Here is a 20,397-nt window from a genome sequence, read left to right on the forward strand (position 1 = left end):
CTGTTTATACAACAGACTAGTCAGGTCTGAATTGTCCTGTGGAAATCTGTTTCTACTGCCCATCCTTAGTGCGTTCTCTGGGCTGGTTTGCTTTTATGTGGTCCAACTCAATTGTGAAAAGGTGATGTGAAATTAGCAGCATGGACTACACAAACTAAGCCAAACTAGACATTGGTTTGACATTCCACGTCTTAGTTTTCTTTGTGTCGTCTCTTTTGCGCTAGTATCACATGTTGCTATTGATTCTAACCAAAGGACTAATCCAAGTGTGCAGTGTTGGAGCTAGAGGTTCTAAGTGCCAGTAGTGAAGCTCAGGCTAGTTTCGGCCCTGACCTCATGCTTCCTTGTCCTTCCAGTCTTGGAAAGTCTTGCAAAGTGCTTACGACCAAAGTGTCAAACCCCCCCTTTCCAAAATTGAATATTTCATCTTACATGGATCATTAATTTCCAAGATAGTCCTGACCTTCGTCTGCTGCGGGGTTATTTGTCCTTACTAGCCACTCCTGACACCTCGAGTGCACTAATTCATCCCCCCTGTTAGCGTGTCCTTCATAATGTGTGTCGAGTGTTCACTTGGCATGGAGGTAGACCAGTAGAAGAGCCATTTTCTGCGCTAGGAACTGGGAATAACGGGCAACAAAAAAACAATCCATCTCCATAACCTCAATTTACCATAATGCTTTTGCCCACTATAACACTGACACTGATTACGTTTACATGCAGGCAATAGTACGACTGGATCTGAAGTGGGATTATTGGAATAATTTTAAGGAATCTTTTACATCCCTAAGACAATACAAATATCGCCCTACATGTGCTGTTTGCGAGTATTCCGATTACAAGCGGGAGATATAACATTACACAAATAGATGTTGTTTCCACACTGAACGTAGAGAGGACTATTTCATTCATGTGATTCACAAACTTCAGCAGACTGATTTGCTTGTTTCTTTACTGTTCCAAAAGGAAGTTTTGGGGGGTGCAGAAACACAGATTAGTGAAGTAAACAAGTATTTTATTGAGTCAGGTGGCAAAGCAACGGTATCCCGAACACCAGAGACAACTATCATGTTTCAAGAGGCAGACGAAGGGTTAGTAGTGTTCCAGTAATTTCAAGCAGCAAAGGTAAAAATTCCCAAAGTCCATTAAGTGTTACCTGTGATCCAGAAGGGCAGACAAGAAATTGGTACACTGGATGAACAAGGAGCTGATACTAGGGTGCTTGGGACGTGATGAGGAAGACAACGGACTAGTGACGAACCAAGGGGATGGATTTATGATTAAGGAAAGAGGACGAGTCACGACATTTGACCACAGCTGTGAGGATGAAAATTAAAACCGGAAGTGCGTGGCCAACTAAGGTGATGTCAAGAGAGATTTGAGAGGAGAAAGCTGATAAAAGAGAGGTAGAGAGGGGACCTCAAGTAAAAAGGGAGTGCTGGATCATGACAGAACTCCATTGCTACGTCCCATCTGTTTGTGACTTGCCAAAAGCATAGACTTATACTATACATAGATGAGTACAACTGTAGCATTTTTGCCGGTTGGGCACAAAAATAAATTGAAATGTCAACGAGAAATCAACCAATACACTTAGGGCTTTTTTTTTTGCGATTAAGCCAGAGTTTGTGTGTATCACTCTACTTCGTACTAAAGGTGCCACAATAATCAATCCGGTGCCACAACAATCCGTCTAAAAATATCCAAGATGGAGGAACTGTGCATCTCCTCAAGCAATCGGAACACTTAAATGCATATACATGTACGATTGTCGTGAACAACTGAACCGGAATACTCGCAGTCAAACTAGGTCCTCATTTGGATTTCTGTGCGAGTTACATGGTTTTAAATCATGGGAATACTAGCAATAGTCCGTTTCCAATCAAATCATTTTCTGTATGTAAACGTACTCTAAGATCATCTCTAGCATCATGGCAATTATTGGCGTAGGTAGGCACGGTCACTCTTATGCAGACTGCTAGAGGTCCAAAAAGCACCAGGGCAACTCGCTAAGTGTACATGCAAGATGCTTTAATGAAAAAAATAAAAAATAAAATATAACAAAGGCCCTTAGGCGCCTTCGTCTTGATCAGGTGACCAACTGGTTTTTCTCCGAGGTTGTCTCCTGCCTTAAAGATTCCTCCCTCGTTACTAATGATATTGGTTCCCTTGGAGTTTTTAATTTCCCCTTTTTTCCGTTGACTTTTGTTGTGTTTGCTATGATTGAGTGTTGCTGGTTTATTTGTTTACTTTCATGTCAGGTCCAGCTCACTTCCCCATCCGTCTTTTTTGTATGCGTTTCTGACACTTTGCGCGTGTGCTTGCAGTCGAAGACGAACATCCGTCCACGCTCTCGCCCAAAAAAAAGCAGCGCAATGGAGGGATGCGGAACTCGCCCAACTGCTCTCCCAAAATGATGAGGTAAGAGGCTCACAATTCATTTTGTTGGGCAAAAAGAATGTAGTGATTGTTTATGAAATATGAGTTGAATATAAAAACTTGAAACACATAAGATAGATATTAATACTTACAAATAATAATAATACATACATAATAATAAAATGCAAATAACTACAAATTCGGGAAGTTCACTTCCACCGACTGTCCCGGGGGAAAACAACAGACAATACATTATATTAAACAAAAACAGATGAATAACCAACATACATGACAGTGGAACAATGAAAACAGATTTGATGCGTCAGCGGGGCCCGTTGTTTAGGGGATCAGGCTTTTCCCGATGTGGGCCCTTCTAAATTCTCATAATAAATAAAAATAACTTCAAAATGAGTAAATAAAATATATATATATACATTGAATGTGATTCAACTTTTTTTTTCATCGCTCTCATTGTGGAAAAAAAAATATCATAACTGTTGTCATTTTCTACATTGTTACTTATATGGAATTGTAACAATATAAATTGTGTTTACAGCATAACATTTATTTATAATGTGAAAAAAAAAATCTACATTTTGGTCTATTCATGAATGTATAAATTGTATATTCATGAACACATTCATGTAGATAAAATACTTATATTGTAATCAAGTAAACATTTCAATATTTCTATTAGAAATGAAAGGGGTTAAAAGCCAAAGTCACATGGCATTATACAGGCAGTTTTAATTGTATGGTCTTCTAAAATTATTCAGTACATTACATTGAGTTTTGTTTTGAGAATGTTTTTTGTCAAAATGAATTAGCATTGCCTGTTACGCTAGTTGATTGTGATTGACAGCTGTATTGGGAATCCGCTAACGAGAGTCTTAATCACTGCATTATGTGTTACTTTTCTGTACAAGACATTTCCCCACTAATTCTGCTAAGCTTGCCATCTTACTCCGTAGGGTCAGTGGGAATCATTCATTTATGTGCATTACTAATTAGATCATGATGCATCGGGCTGCTGAGAGAAGTTACTCCCACCATTTTCCAGCGTTTCAATGAATTTATTCATTCACATTCAGAGCACCTGGCAGAAATCACATTGCAGCATCACTTTCCACGTGCCCTTGTGATGCTTTGTTTTAAATAAACAGTCAGATTCCCCTGGTCTGCACTAGTCTTAAGCCGGCTGCTAGTTGACCTGGGTCCCTGGTAGGCACTGCAGCTGTGTAGATGCGCGGGAAGGGCCTGGTGCCCGTCTGAAGTTGCTGCTGACACCCTTGTGACAATCCACCCTGCAAAAAAATATATATATTAGCCGTATTGTTTTGTAAGCTACAGTGAAAAAAATGTAGGTAAAAAAACGGCATGTAGTAATTTTCAATTTACGGTACAAAAACCTTTTGGGACTTTAGCAACACCAAATGTCTATTAGTGCTATGGTTCTTAACTGGTCAGTACCCACCATTCCACCCAAATGACAAGTTGCAGCAAGAATCAAGAATAAAATGTCCTCTTCTCAGATGTATCCATTGAAAGAATTGTGCAGTTTAAAGCAGAGATGGTATAAGATAATCACTTTTCTTTTTTTTCTTAAAAAAAAAAAAAAAAAAGTAACCAGAGAAAAACAAATGAATTAAAGTACCATATACACCCGCTTATAAGCTTACATCAAATATAAGCCATCCCCTAAAACTGCTTTAGAATAGCTACATACTAAAATAGATTCAAAATATTATCAACATGTATACCCAACCATCGATACTTATTTACCTATGTACGTAATGAAAATATAACATTTGAAACCATTACTGTACCTTCTAGCAGCACTTCAATGGCAGACACTTGTACACCATTTTCATATTTTGCAATCGTTTCGTTTTTCGACTCCAACCTAGTTGTCACTGTTTTTCACTTATCCTTAATGTCATCACTAACCTTCTTGGGACCCGTCATTTTGGGCAGAAAAGCAAATATATCCAACAAAACCACAATAAAATTAGATGTGGTCCCTCTCAAACACCCTGATTGATTGAACTGGTAGAAAAGGTCAAGCAGGGCATTGTCGCCATCTACTATTAAGGAGTGCAATTGACCCTCCATGTTTTTTCTCCTTAGCATTATTTTGCCAAAGCAAAACAGGTCCCCGAGCCAATTTTGTGTACTGAGCCACCAGTTGGGAAACGCTGTATTAGTGCACCGTACCAGCTGGTAATGACAGAGCTGAAATAATCTTGCAATCGCAAAAAGACACCAGCAAGAGTCGTTTGAAAATGCAAGAACACCATTTAAAGCCGCCTTTAAAGTCGCAGCTGTTACCTACTCCGGTCAGGTCCACTTGTAGTCCTTAAACAATGCTGACACTAATGACACGGGCGGCCAATCAGGAGGTCCCGTATAGTTACTCTGCCCCCGGGCTAACTCTCTATTGTGGGAACCCCTGCGAGAACTGTTCCGGGTACTTAGTGGCCATATGCGCGTCATATCACTACAATCAAATATGAATTCAAATATTACCTTCCTTTTATCCTGTCCCGTGCTATTAAATCGTCCTTAATTGATTCTGAAAGATAAAAAGGGCCAAGGTATTCGTGCTAGGAGGAGAGAGGCCGCCGTGGCAAAGATTTAACAGGACAGGAACACTCATCGCTACGCTAGCTGTGTCTTAATGAGTGTGAGGTGAGAGCTGTGCGGTTGGAGGCATTTGACAGCTTGTCAGTATTCATCAAATAAAACGCTCCCGTTCAATTAATTGAGAACCAAAACAAAAGTAGTAACAATACTGGAAATCACTGTCTTGGGGATGGAAACTCCCTTTAACAAAGTGGAAGCTCGTTTTTTGACCAGTTTTTAGCAAATCGTCTGAAGCAGAATCTATTGTATAACAGTCAAAACTGTCTATACGGCTATTTACGAATTTTGGAGTTACTTCTTTCACATAAAAGCAATGATTAGTTTATTCTCGGGGTTACAATACAATTGCATTTATCCCATGAATTTGGAAACAAAATCGGATTTTACATGCAAAAATATTTTACAGAAAATGAATCAGATATTGGACAGAAACAGGACGTGCACATTTACTAGGATCTTCAGAATTCCATAACTCTGTAATTCCATCAAAACTACTCCAACCCAGGATAACTGTCACACTTTCTGGATCTAAATGAAAATCAACATGCAAGAAAGAGAAATAAGGATATGTTTAAATAGCAACTTGTTCAAACATTAAAAATAGCATTATTAAATACTAACTGGATCAAAATAAAGAAAACGTGAAATAAAGATGTAGCATGATATGTTAAAATAGCAACTAGTTCTAATAAAACAAAACGTGGTTGAACTGTAACAAAACATGAAAGAAAGGAAATGCAAGATATGTTGATATAGCAATTGGTTCTAACAGTACAAAAGATGACCGGCACATTATTTGGATTTAATTGAAAAAGGAAAGAGATAAGACCCATGATACATTAAAGTTCTAACAGAAGAATACATAACAATAAGACACACATTGTCAAGAACCGGAACAGGAGGAGAACCTAAATGCGTGACGTTTCTCACACAAGCTTTTATTTCCCGGAAATGGGGCAGTCATGCACGTTAACACAAGGAAGAAGCAGAACAAAAGGATTGATATCGAAATTGGATGTCGAAATTAAACAGGACAAACTGGACGGGAACGAAACTGGACATCGATAAAAAAACAGGACAAAAATAGACGGGAACAATACAGAACAGGAAAACGGGCAGGAAACCGGACAGAGTCAAAACCCACGTCTTTCGGGGCAGAAGTTCGTTGACGGACTTACAAAGGGAGAGTGAGAGCACTGAGCTTAAATAGAAGGGAAGCCAATCTGTCAACAAGCCGCAGCTGGCGCCACACAGGCTGGGCCAATTGGGCGCTATGGCAACCGTGACACACATAGTATGTTGGAATAGCTACTTAACAGAACAAAACCTAGTTACCACATTAATTGGATCAAAAAAAATAGTAAAGGAAAAAGGCTATTTTGGAATACACTGAGTTCTTACAGAACAAAACATCAAAAGAACACGACACAAGGACAAAGCAACAAGTAGAATGCCATGACGATAAGATCATTAAATATAATGCTGGAACAGTAACACACTCTACCTGAAAAAAAACATGAAAGGGAGACCACACGGGATATTTTGGAACACTAACTTGCTCTAACTGAACAATAAATGAGAGTGCAAAGGCACAGGATACAGTGTGTACTCATACGTGGAAATAACAGTATTTAGAGTGACAAAGACACAATGAAACATGGGACACTAACTGAACAAAACATGAAATAAATATAATTCAAGACATGTATTTACATGTTGATGGATCAATAACGACAGTGCCATGATGGCAAGAGCATGGAATACTAAAGACAAAAGGCATGTTATGGGCAAGCAGGAGAGACATAGAGAGAAAAATATACCGGTCAAAGCAATAATGAACATTTTGTAAACCACTTTTAAACAAGAATCATAGCTAGCGGTTAATTTTCCTTTCGAATTCGGACAAACACGTTTTGTTGGCCATTCTCCCTCAGTCAGCCTCCCTCCCACGCTGCTGGCATTTTTAATATGTATTTCTTTATTTTTTTTCCTCCCCCATCAAACAACACACTTGCCAAAACCATTAGCCATAAGCAAGAGTGCTAGCCCTCAGTCAGGGCATCGTTTTGAGAAAGAAAAAATGAAGTTTTGCCTGGCGGCTTTCCAGACAACTTTCTTTAGTTTACCTAAATTCCAACCCAAAATCAGTTTCTTCACGTTCTTCTTCGACTCTTAATACGGTCCCCTTTTGCCACGTAAACGCCTGCTAACTTTGATCTGGCAGCCATAATCACCCGCCCCAGTTACTTTCTGGCTTTTCTTCAAAGCGCCGTTAAAGTTTTCTCCGCTTTAGGGATGCTTCGGTGTTCTGAAGGCTCCCGGGCGCCGCCTCGACAGGTCCTCTGTTATAGGTGTAGATGTTTTCTCCGAGTCCTCAACATCAAATTACCCGTCTTTCCCAAAGCTGCCCCTGTCAACATACAACAGCATTTATATTAAACAGTTGTGCTTTACAAGGGGGCTTTTATGCACAATGAAAAGTGATTGTTTGAGGTAGCCTCGGGGAGGCTTTATTCGACAAGCAAGGAAAGAGGAGGAGCGGCGTACGTCGTTTTTTTTTTTCTACAGGACTCGCCGCCCCCGAGGCCTTTGTAAATAAATAATGATCAACAGATTGGCTGTGGGCTTTTGAAAAGCACGCCTTTGTCAGTTTGCATGATGGGGAAAATTTTCAAAGATGCTGCCTTCGGAGTCGGGCGGGGAAGCGTCGGGCACGGGAGGGCGCGGGGTGGTGCCGAACCCATCCCCACTTTGCGACTGAGGAGAGTTGCACTGGAATAAGGCGACTGTTTGAAGGGAATCACAGGGAGGGGGAGGCACTGTAAAGGAAATATTTGTCCTACATAGTTTTTCTTGGAGGAAACACTGAAACACAGCCTTATTTTAAGCCCCAACAATTGGGATTTCGATCAGCTTGTTCATACTGAGAGTGTATCTGAATTGAGACTCAAGCTAGATTGTGAAATCCATCCATTATCCATTATCTGCACCACTTATCCTCAGTAGGGTCACAGGAATTCTGGAGCCCATCTCAGCTATCTTCGGGCAGTAGGCAGGGGACACCCTGAACCGGTTGCCAGCCAGTTGCAGGATACAGAAAGACAGATAACTTAATCACTCATTCACACCTAGGAACAATTTGGACCCGCCAATTAACCTGACATGTATGTTTTTTGGAATGTGGGAGGAAACCGGAGTGCCTGGAGGAAACCCGAGCAGGCCCGGGGAGAACATGCAAACTCCACACAGGGAGGCTGCGGTAGCTGGACAGATTGTGAAATGTAATGTAAAAAGTTATCTATATTAGAATAGTCAAAGCTACATGTCTCTAGTCCTGTCACTTTGCCTTTTTACTAATTTGACCAGAGAAATGAGTTGAAGGTAGTAATAAAACTAATAAATCCATAAAACATCTGGCATTTATTTATTTTTAATGTGTTTTTAATTAATTAATTAATTAATTGGATAAACATGTTTTTTTATCATTTATTAGTAGACTTTCATTTTATAGGTTTATCAGATAGATTTGCTCATATTAAATTCTGAGTTCAATAAAATATATCAAAATACGCATTTTATAAATTTCACTGTATTATGTTGTTTTTCTTGTAAAAATACGAAAGATATATAATGAAAATATAGTAAAATTAAAAAGTGTGGTTTTTTTGAAATGTTTGTATTATTTTGCTAAGAAAGAGGTATTAAAACTGGTAAAATGAGAACAAACTATTTTGAACGAGCAAAATTACCTTATGAATCTCTAAACATAAGTTAAAGACATCGTAAAAGAAACCTTACAAATTGCATCGTTAAAGATTTTTATTTTTAAATGTGCAGTTTTTTTTGTATTTAACACTATTTAAAAATAATTTGTTTCCAATTATAATAAATAATTTACCAGATTTTAATGCTTGAAAAATATTGTTTTAAAACTATGTTTTGAACTTCTTTTTTATTGATAAAACATTATTGTACATTTTTCCCCCCACTTTAAACAACAAACCCAAATTAACAATACGACTTCAACACAGAATGCTGTGATAAATAGATGGAATAGAACTTAAATAATGATAATAATACGGAAATAATAAAGATAAAACGTCTTCAAAGGTATGAGTGTAAGCACACATATGCCAACATATACTTAACTGTGCTGCTTTGCTGAAAAAACAATGGTAACCGAAATTGAAGTCGTTTTAGTTAGAGTGAACCTGGTAATCTATCATATAATTTCCCTGACACGTCACCTATTTGTGTCAGGACCAGAACGGAAACAGGACCCAATTGCGTTACTTTTCTCACAAGTGTTATTTAAGGCCCGGTCACACAGCCTTTCACGGGCGTATCGAGGCTGAATCACGGCCAGAAATTTCTGCACGTGAAGCAGACGCTGTTGGACGCTTTGAGATCGCGATACAGACGAGATACAGCCGTGCTTTACACGCGGCAAGAAATTCACACGCGGTTGGCCGCGCGAAAAAGTTTTGCGCTGCTCAAAACTTTAGACCACGGGTAACCGCGGGCGGCACACGTGGTACACACGAGGTAAAGACGCGGAACGAACCTGCTAGGACGTGCTACGGCCGCGGCCAAGCAAGGTTGCACGCGGGTAAGACGCGAAATTTAATCGGGTGATCGCGGGTGGAGCACGGTCATAGCACGTTTGTTCTGCGCCTGTATCGCGGTGTTATCACGTGCATTAGCGTGTGTACCGCGTGTAAGCACGGTCAAACGCGATGCAGCCGCAGTTACCCGCGATAAGGACGCGGAACAGTCGCCGGCGTCTGTTTCGCGGGCATACCACGGGTAAACAGCGGGTTTAGCCAATTTTGCACATTTTCCACCGCGTCTGCTTCACGGGCAGAAATTTCTGGCCGTGATTCAGCCTCGATACGCCCGTGAAAGGCTGTGTGACCGGGCCTTACGAAAGAGAAAGGGCTTCGCCCACTTCTCTAGGCGCGGGAAGCAAGTTGCTCTCATACTCTGTTTGTGATCCGAACACGGAAGTGGACCTACCGTAGCAAGCCATGGCGGTGTCAAAGACGGAAAAACAGGTCGATCTCCGGGACAGCAGAGCAAAAACGTGGTCGGGGTCAGAAACGGGCTGTAAGCCGGGACGGGAGAGCAGATGTGGTCGGGATCAAAAACGGGTCAAATGCTGGGACGGGAGAGTAAACGTGGTCAGGATCAAAAATGGGTCAAAGCCAGGGGACAGATGGGAGCAGCTCGGTAGCCTAGATGGTAGGGCGCCCATTCCGAGACTGGGAGGTCGCTGGTTCAAGCCTTGGCCGAGTCACACCTAAGACTTACAACACTGGTACTCATTGCCTCCCTGCTTGGCGCTCGGCATTAAGGGTTGGAATTGGGGGGGTTCGGTCACCTAATGACTCCCAACACAGTAATTGGGTCTAAAATGGCGACGCCCTGTTTGGCTGCGGCTGCATCAGCTCGTTACAGTTTAACTGTACTGGACAGGTGTATCGACATTTCGTTCTGTGTGCATGGTTACAAAGAATGACAATAAAAGTAAATTCTATTCTTCTATTCTCATCTCATCTCTCATCTCATTAGCTGCACCGCTTATCCTCAGTAGGGTCGCGGGGGTGCTGGAGCCCATCCCAGCAATCATCGGGCATTGGGCAGGGGATACCCTGAACTGGTTGCCAGCCATTCTTCTATTCTTCTATTCTAAAAAAAAAAGGTGTGTGTCAGGGTCGAAAAAGGCTTGCCTAGTGTTAACTGAGGTTCGCAGACGGACAGATAGGAGTGGGTTTAAATAGGGACAGGGAGCCAATCATGATCCGTGGTTTTTGGCGCTAAAGGAGCGGGCACAGGTGATCACAATCATGATACTTTGGTGTTCTCATCTAACATTAAATTCAGAAAATTCCTCTCATTTGCCTCGACCTGCGATTGTTTCCCAATGCGACACTCCTCTTACAATCTTGCCATCGTCACCGGTACTTCGACAGCGCCAACCTTTTTGGCAGAAGGTTAGAGACGAGGCATGGAGAAGGCAGAGGGGGGAGGAACGAATAAAGGGGGAGGCACGAAGAGGCGTGCGGCATCAGCCGACGGCCTGCCACTCACGGCGGCTGAAAGATAGCTGTCTTGACATCCGGGAAGAGAGAGAAGGAAGATTGTGGCAGGCGGCAGTCAACGCCGGTGAGGAGGCGAGCAATTCCTAGCAGATTGAAGTGACTTGATTGGCGCGACGCAATGAAAGATTCAGGCTGAGTGGGAAAAACACTAAATGCTGTCAGTGTTATTATCACCTGCACTGATAGGGAGAAGCGGGTGGCTAATTGACAGTTTTATTTTCCTTTTTTCGAATGCTCTTCTAAATGCAGACTGAAGAAGGCATCGGCATCAAAGAATTGTCAGCGTCTGACGGCGCTGATGGAGGAGAGAGGGAGTGATGATTTAAGAGAACCGGGTGTCAAAATCTTCAACACTCCCCCCCTTTACCCTCCGATATTTTTTTAAATTTATATGTTTTCACTTCCCTGTTGAGTTCAGCACATACAGACACATTTTGAAATATACATAATCAAATATTCATTGTGTTTGGGAGAAGTTTAACCCTTCACTCACCGAACTAAATAAAGGAAGTTTCGTCATATATCAGCAGGTAAAAAGTGGAATTTTCATTTTATTGAAGCTTTTTAAATCACCTAAACTTTAAGATCTCGATCCATTGGTAGGAAATGTTCCTCTTCTCAAGCATAATTCGTCTTAATATGTACCTTTTCACTACTTTGTTTTTGTTCAACATTATCTTATAGTACAGATAGCAGGTTATTTGCCAGCTTGCCTTTTTTAATGTATTTTATATTTATAATTCTTTTTGACAGTTTATAAAATATTAAATTGGTACCACACGTAGTAAACCATTTTATATTGCATTTCTAAATACTTTACAATTTGTTGTCACTATTTTATTAATATTTGTACTTAAATTACAATAGTCAATTGGCACTACATTCAGTAAGTTTTTTTTGTTGTTGCTTTTTTTGTTTTTTTCATTGAATTCAACCAGGAAATATTCTTTACCTAAATTAATAATTTTGGAGTTCTTTTTTGGTAATATTCAAAACCAAGAAAAATAAGCATAATGATGTCACATTGGGGTAATAATTTACTGTAGAATTTTATTCAGTAGCATAAAAATTCAAAAGGAAAATTAAGATTGAGCATACATATTTTACTTGGAGGTATAACATTTAAACATATTGTAAAATTAAAATATTTATCAAAACTTATTCTAATTATCTTACACTGAATAAATGATGTATTTTTATTGTCCTAAATAATATTACTACTCTTGGTATGAATACTTAAAATTAGCATTTTATTTCAAAATGTACATACTTGCTTCCTAAAAAAATTGAAGGTCCATTTTCTTGATATTGTTTTACAATTCTAATAAGAAATTATACATAAATAAATTTTAATATGGTTGTTTAAATGGTTGGATCACTTACCCACAAGGGTCATTGGGGCACCATTTCCTGTGGTGTGTCTTGGGCAAGTACAACATGGTAGCACCCATCCCTCTCCAAGAATAGTATATGAATGAATTCAGTAAACTGTAGAAAAAATGTTTTTTTTAATTAATTTGACTACTTTTTCAGAATGGGAACATTTGCCAAAGAAATGTTTATTTTAAAAGCCTTTTTTTTCTTCTGGAAGAATAATGAATAAATTCAACAAGTTCAGTTCACAGATACCTTTAACTGCTAGTGTCTCTGGGGCACCATTTCCTGTGGTGTGTCTATGGCAAGTACAGCTTGGCGGCACCCATCTTTTGGGTAGGGGTTTACTCCCCGCAGATGAAACCGATAGTACTAGTTTCCATAGTTACCAGTAGCAAGGGAAGCCTCCTGATCTGACTCAGATACAGCACCTCCAACATCTGTTCACTGTTGATTTTCAATTGTAAAGAAATGAGACGGACCTGAGCAATGACAGGCAGCGATGTGACAATGCTGATACTGGGGAAATACTATCTTGTTCCGAAATAATGAGTATCACATTTTACTTACTTTGCAAAAGTAAATATTAAAACGTTTCCCCCTTGTCTTTATGCTGGGTTAATTGAATTACTATATTTTTCTTACCTTTGTTATTTCAGGCTAGCATAAGAAATAGTTCCAAATATTGGGGGATTCAACACGGCCTAAATGGCTTGAAAAAGTAACATTATACGAAGCATGAATTATTTTTGAAGATATAAACAAAACAACGGCATCGATTCAAAGAACAATGCGAGTTTCTGTTCTCTATCTTGAGATCAAAATATATGCCGTGCGTTTGTAGCAACTGCGAGAAGACGTCTTGTAGAAAAAGAAACTGACGGGAAGCCTTTCATGGTCAGTGTTACACTGCATAAAAGTCAAGTTCCCGGCGTTGCGGATTAGCCCGCTAGCTCGTGACACGCTGCTGAAACATTCATGGCCGTCAGTCGGGGAGGCGCAATGTGATTGGGCAAAGGCTTGAAATATTTAAAGCAGGAGCCCGTTGGCACCTTTTACTGTTTGCACGGCGTCAAGAGCTGGAAAAAGAGGCTAAAAGCTGGTAATTGGCGCTGTGTAGTGCGGCATGTCAGTAACGTTCCAGTCCTGCTGCCAGCTAGCTAGCGATTGAACGAGCGCCTTTGAGCTTTCTGATGACTTGACATCAAGACCCAGAAGTAGAAGTCGCAATTCCCTCAGAAATTGCATGTCTGCGCTCAGAGAGACGCTGTCGCCGAGGCGGAACGGCGACAAAAGAAAATGAAGAATCTAACGCTGATTAATAGATCACAGCGTTTCGGAGCTGTCCCCGGGTGCCTTGCAAGTACCACCATCATAGAACATCGGAATGAAGATCATACGTCATGGTCAATACAGTAAAGACCCAGATTTATGGCTTTAATCTGCTCTGATGTGGGGATCGTGAGGTGAAATTGTCGTATGGCGAGGGATAGAAACCTACGTTAGTTAGTAAATGTGTTCTGAACCACCTCTATCCTATATAATAACATTAAAATCACATTCTGTAATCCCTCATTTATCACACTTAATGGAGACCAGAACCCACAGCCATATGTGAATATCCGCAAAACATGTTCTCTATCGGGCCAAACTCTCACCAATAGTCTGCCGTGGATAATGGATTGCGGCCTCATGAATGCTGTTCTTTTAAGGTGGAAAGAATGGAAAAGTATATGCATAACACGAATTTGAGAATAGAACGTATTTATTTATTGTGACATGTTAACTTCTCAACAAAATTAAAAAGGGCCATCCTGATGGTGCAAGAACATTTACAAGATAAAAGTCCACAGTTTAAAACAATGAATTAAGTGTTATGGTGTAAAAAATAAGTAATATTAAATGTAGAACTTCATTAAAAAATGAAAAAAATAATAATAATAACACAATCACTCCTTGCTCTGTAGGCCCTCACTTGCAGCATTCTATTCGACTGAGAACAATAGATCGGAACCGCACGTGTGCTGTTCATTTTATATGGAAAAATCTGAGAAAATACCGCTATGCATGACGCAAATTTGCTCTCAGCCCCCTCATTAGTCGACAAGAGATAATTGATCGTAGTCGCATGAATACTTTTCATTTTAAATGGAAAAATCAGCATAAAGGAGCTGTCATACATAACATAAATTGCTCTAAGAACAATATTAGTTGACCGGGAATATTCGCTACCGCATGGTTACTGTTCTTTCTAGGCAGAAAAATAGGGAAAAGAGAGCTGCCACACATGACACGATTTTGCTCTCTCAGCCCCTGAATTAGTGCACCAAGGAAGATCAATATAGGCCTCATGGGTGCTGTTCATTTTAGGAGGAGAAATTAGAAAAATAAAGCTGCCACGAATGACAAATTATCGGCCCTTGCATTAGTTGACCAGAGTTGCTGTTCATTTCACGTGGAATAAATGACTAAAAGACTGCAATGCATAACAAGATTTGTCTCTCTACCCCTTCACTCAGCAATAGATGATTGTGGATAATAGATCACAGCCGCATGGGTGTTCCTTGTTTCAGGCAGAGAAATCGGAACAAAATAGCTACCACGCATGACGAAAATTTGTTCCATCGGCCCAAGCTCTCAGCAATAGTCACTTGGGGATAATGGACCAAGTCTGCACTTGTAATGTCCATTTCAGTCATTAAAAAAAATAAAAAAGGATGACTAAGTCTGACACATATTTGCTCTCTTGGCAGCCGCTCTAGGCAATAGTTGACTGGCGATAGTGGATTGTGACCGTAATAGTGCAGTTTATTTTAGACAGATATGCAGTAATGGCAAAAATCAAAAGCCCCTAGACCGGACTAAAGTCTGCTCTGCCAGTGCTTGCAGCAATATGCAATCAGGAATAATAGATCAAGGCTTCATGAGTGCCTTTCGCTTTTTAGTGAACTGAAAGACAAAAACGAGCCGTCAGGCCCGTCAAAAACTCGTAGCAATATGCGATTGAGGTTAAAGGATCGTGGAATATTTTTATACGAGGCTGTAAAGTTCAAAGCGGCAAATAGAAAGGAATGGCAGCGTTCATCTTGAATATAGACAATGCCGTACTTACGAACGAGATGAATTTGTTTGTAAGTTGCTTCAGTGCTTGTATGTTTCAGGTTTATATTAGTTTATTTAAGGCATGTATAAGTAACCTGTATTGTTTTGTACAAAAAAAAATCATAAAATAATATGCCCTATAAAGATAAATAAAGCTAAGTTCAACTTACTTTTGGAAGATGAACTTCAAGAGTAAGGTGACTTCTTCTTGCGTGGCCCAAAAAAAAAAGCAATCCAACCATTTTGTCAACCGCATCAAGCTTTCCTATTCCACTTTCATTTCAAATGAAACGGTTCGCCTCTTCTTTACACTTTACACCTACCATATTGAATGGAGGGCAGCACGGCGGAGCAGTGGTTAGCGCATGTGCGGCACAGTTCATGTCTTGGGAACCTCCTGCGTGGGTTCAAATCCAGTTTCAGACTCCCTGTGCGGAGTTTGTATGTTCTCCCCGTGCTTGCGTGGGTTTCCTCCGGGCACTCCGGTTTCCTCCCACATTCCAAAAACATGCATTTCAGGTGAATTGGCCGGTCCAAATTGTCCCTAGGTGTGAATAAGCGAGTGAGTTGTCTGTCCCCAAGTGCCCTGCGATTGGCTGGAAACCAGTTCAGGGTGTCCCCTGCCCACTGCCCGGAAATGGCTGGGATGGCCTCCAGCCCCCCCGTGACCCTAATGAGGATAAGCGGTACAGCTAAAGAGATGAGATATTGAATGGATGCGCGATAAATTAAACAAGAATATACAGTATAAAATATTTACACACAAACTCGGAAGAGGAACCGGATTTCTTCTCCGGGGTGGATGCTAGGTGACCTCTCACAGCGCCACCACTCGCCGGTGTCGGTGCTAAGAAGCACTACAGCACCGTCCTCTACACACAACCCAAAATCTAACTTACAGCAATGTCCGGATATTTTTCAAAATCCCGAAAAAAATACTCATATCTACCATTTTTTGTAAGTCGAATGGTCGTAAGTAGGGGAGCGTCTGTATTTATTGATAATGGATTTTTTATTATTTGTGTTTGCTTATCTATTTTGGGGATTCTTTGTATGCGTGTGACACGTATTTGGAGACAAACTAAAATATACAACAGGGCTATAATTTCAGTACTAAACAAGACACCTGCAAAGGAGATTGCATCTAATGCCAGTTCTATTATTCCTCAATGTTGTTCGTCATTTTGACTAGTATGCATTGTTTACATAACTGTCACGATCAGTCAATATTGTTGCTGTTATTTGATATTCACACCCTTTAGGACTGATCTCCTTTTTGTAACCTAGGAGATTCGATAATAAGAAAAAGGCTCAGGGGAGGACCTATAGAACAGCTTGGAATGTTCTCCATCTAATTAGTCTCACAGGTTTTTTTTGTTTTGTTTTGCAGTAGACACGACCCTCTTCTCATACCCGGTAACGAACAAATCGAAAACATGGACATGAATGTGAAGAGGTATGACTCCACGGGAATGTTTCACTGGTGCCCGTCAAAAGACATCGAAAAAGTCATTCTGGTGAGTAGGACTCGCTCTCGTGCTCATAGTTTAAGCCGATAAAAAAAAAAAAAATAGAAAAAAAAATCCCGTTTTCATTATTGGAGAAACGACTCTCAAAGTAAGTATTCCAGGAGTTGCCCCTCACGTTTGTAAAACCGTCCGCTCACTAATACTTGATTGATTTCTTTCTCTGCCTCTCTGCTTCAAGGTGAGTTTGTAGTTTCCTTTTTATATCTGCGTAAAGGTTGAAAACAGCTTTGCAGTCGTCCACGCATGCGTTTGCTGGGACGTGACCGCAACTGGGCAGTTTGCAAGCATTTAGGTGGACACCATTGAAAAAAACATGACTACACTTACTTATGTATTTGCCCCATTAGAATAACGAACATGCATTGATCATTGGATACAATACAAAAATATTTCTTCCCCAATTGAAATAAAGGTCATTCATTAAGTCATTTGATTCTGCTCTCTACTTTGTTAAATTTATCCATTCTGTCTTGTTTACTAAACATTTTTCAGGCATCTGTAAAATTAATTTTTGACAGTAAAAAACAATAGACCTCTGGTAATTCCTTCGAGTAAAAAAAGCCCAAAAAATGATTGACTCACCATGTAGATTAATTTTGTCAAACGATATATTTTTGCCAACTTAAATAAAAACACTGTTTTTAATATATTTTTTGATTATAAACATATTTTACTTTTGATGAAGATTTTAAATTAAGTTTTGCATTTTGTGTTTTGTTTTCTGTAATAATTAAAAAGGTTTAGGTGTCGTTTCGGAACTTTTATATTGGTTCATTTTATTCATATTAAATTAAATTGTTGTAATTATTCTACGTATTTATTTCTAGTCAAACAAGAAATATAGTCCCTTTTTATGTTTCCTCTGTACTAGAAAATATGTTTTAAAAAAGGAGAGTATTTTAATATAAAATAAATATTTTGTAAAATTAGTAAAATTGCTACATTTTTAGGGCAATCGTAACTCATTTTAGGGGTTTCAAAAATGGCCCAAGTGTTCCGGTTTTCTTTGAATAGTAACCCATTTTTGGTACAAGATTATTTTAATTTTTTTCACAATGGGATCGATTGGGGTGGGGGATTGTTCTGCTTGAAATAAGTACATTTAATTTTTGTTCTGTATCATTTTTTTGTTTTTGTTTTTGTTCTCTAAAAACAAAATGACCCAAACAGTGGATCATTTTGCTTTTGACCAAATTTTACTAAGGGGTTAAAGGGGGTTAAATGACCTAATTGGGGTTTGTTTTGATGTTGTGTTTGGGGGTTTAAAATCCAATAGCCGAATGATTGGAATTGGATTGGGGTGATGTTTGGGTTTTGTTTTTAAATAATCAAACCAACCCAATTTTCCCAGAACTATTTAAATAACCCAAATAGAGTATCAGTCCACTTTTGACACAGCTTGGCTTTTTATATGCGTCTTTCAAAGGTGTTTCCTCGTAGTGTAAAAACTACTTTGACATTCTCCATTAGACGTAAGCTAGCCTTGCTTCACGATTAAATAAAACAGTTACCTTTGCTCAAATAGACGTCAATGTTCTTTTGTAAATAAATCCATAATCCCATTAGAAATCTTACTATTGATGTCACAAATATTGTTTTTTTTGGGTTTGTTATTTTAAGTCAATATTCCCCATTTTCCCCTCACATTGCCTAAAATCTTACAAACTGCGTTCATCAGCAACAGACCCCGCGTCAGTTGCTCTTGCTCCTCATTAAGCAGAGTTTACATATCAGTGGCAACCCGACTTTTATTTCAATGTTCTGTTGTTTTTCTTAATCACAACATAAGCACCAGTTGAATGTCTAATTCGTTTTCTCTCCGGCCCCGCCCCTCTTTTGTCGACAGACTCGGAGCGAAGCCTCCATGACTGTACTGAGCGGCCATGTGGTGGTCTGTATATTTGGCGATGTCACGTCCGCTTTAGTGGGGCTGCGAAACTTGGTGATGCCTTTAAGAGCCAGCAACTTCCATTATCATGAACTCAAACCCATCGTTTTTGTGGGCTCGCTGGATTATCTGCGGCGAGAGTGGGAGACGTTACACAACTTCCCCAAAGTCTCCATCCTGCCCGTGAGTGCTACCCGACAGCGAGGAACATTTACCATAAATTCTGGACTTTAGAGTGCACCTGATTATAAGTCGCTTGCACAAATTTAAGGGTGAAACCCGACTAGGTTTTTGTGCAAGCTGCACTGGATTTTAGAGCTGCAGGTTTAAAAAGCCATAAAAAGGAACTCATTCAGCGGGTAAATGTCTAGTAGAGAAAAGCAACACATGGCGTCACGAATCGGACACTGGTTTGCATACTATGACTGCAGATGTCAATCATCAAGCACAACAGTCAATCTTAATTGGCATAAACATATATGCAGGAGTGTGACAAAAACATTCTCAAAATAAAACTTAATGTACTGTGCTGACTAAAATTCAGAAGCCAGTACAATCACAGGCCAGCGACATGCTGAATCCTGCGACAGATCTTAAGCTCTCCCTTCCCTTGCGCACATGACAATATGATTTAGAGGAGACCAAGTATTGCTATTACTGTGAGGTTCCAATGCGCCACCGCCTGCCAGAGATTCCCAGGGGGATTGATTACCTGACTTTAGTATTCAAGAACAGCTTGGACTGACACTCGGCGTCGGATTGTTGGTGTTTATGCTGGTCTGCAGCGTTCTCCTAAAACCTTTGTCGCCACCTTTATGAAAAAGTAAGAATTTGTATTTGTTTTCATGGACTTTTTATTCAATTTCATTCCTCAATGGAGTGCCTTCTGTTACTGCCCTCCAATGAAGACTGTCAATATGACATCTGTGTCCGCATTTGGATCCTCTACACCTATCATAACAACAACTACTTAAAAACGTTCTTATTCACGATTGCTTGGAATATTCCTAATGTGTAGTGTCAGCTGATTGAATATTTTAGTGTGGCAGAAGGTGACTATAAGGTATATTTTATACATATAGGCTATTATTAGTCCAATAAAAGCCCAAGAAAAAAGTTTGTTATGTGTGCCAGGGATGGGAGAGCTTAAGATTACTATACGGCTCAGTATGTATACTGGCTGATGTGATCGCACAGTACATTGAGTTAGTTTTGACAATGTTGTAGATGAACTCCTGTGAACATGTTAATGCCAATTTTATTAATGTTGACAGCCAAACCAGTTTATTAAGACTGAAAGCTGTGGACACAGTCAACAAACTAGTGTATTTATCGCGGCACAAGGTGCTACTTGTCTGAACTAAACGTGTCCCTTCTTTCT

At 39.8% G+C, this 20,397-nt stretch overlaps 1 protein-coding gene across 11 annotated transcripts in view; it reads left to right on the plus strand.

Moving 5' to 3' along the window:
* Positions 1-20,397, plus strand: part of LOC148354263 (calcium-activated potassium channel subunit alpha-1a) — a 268,595-nt gene that overhangs the window by 214,671 nt on the left and 33,527 nt on the right. For all 11 annotated transcript variants that reach the window (XM_088351068.1, XM_088351070.1, XM_088351063.1 and 8 more), the window contains 3 exons: positions 2,328-2,421; positions 16,990-17,116; positions 18,975-19,199. In XM_088351068.1, the coding sequence (XP_088207194.1) occupies positions 2,328-2,421; positions 16,990-17,116; positions 18,975-19,199 (446 nt within the window). The remainder of the gene's footprint in view (positions 1-2,327; positions 2,422-16,989; positions 17,117-18,974; positions 19,200-20,397) is intronic.

The sequence above is a fragment of the Urocampus carinirostris genome, chromosome 13 (assembly GCF_059441175.1).
Source record: "Urocampus carinirostris isolate Australia breed hairy pipefish chromosome 13, RoL_Ucar_1.0, whole genome shotgun sequence".
Taxonomy (NCBI): domain Eukaryota; kingdom Metazoa; phylum Chordata; class Actinopteri; order Syngnathiformes; family Syngnathidae; genus Urocampus; species Urocampus carinirostris.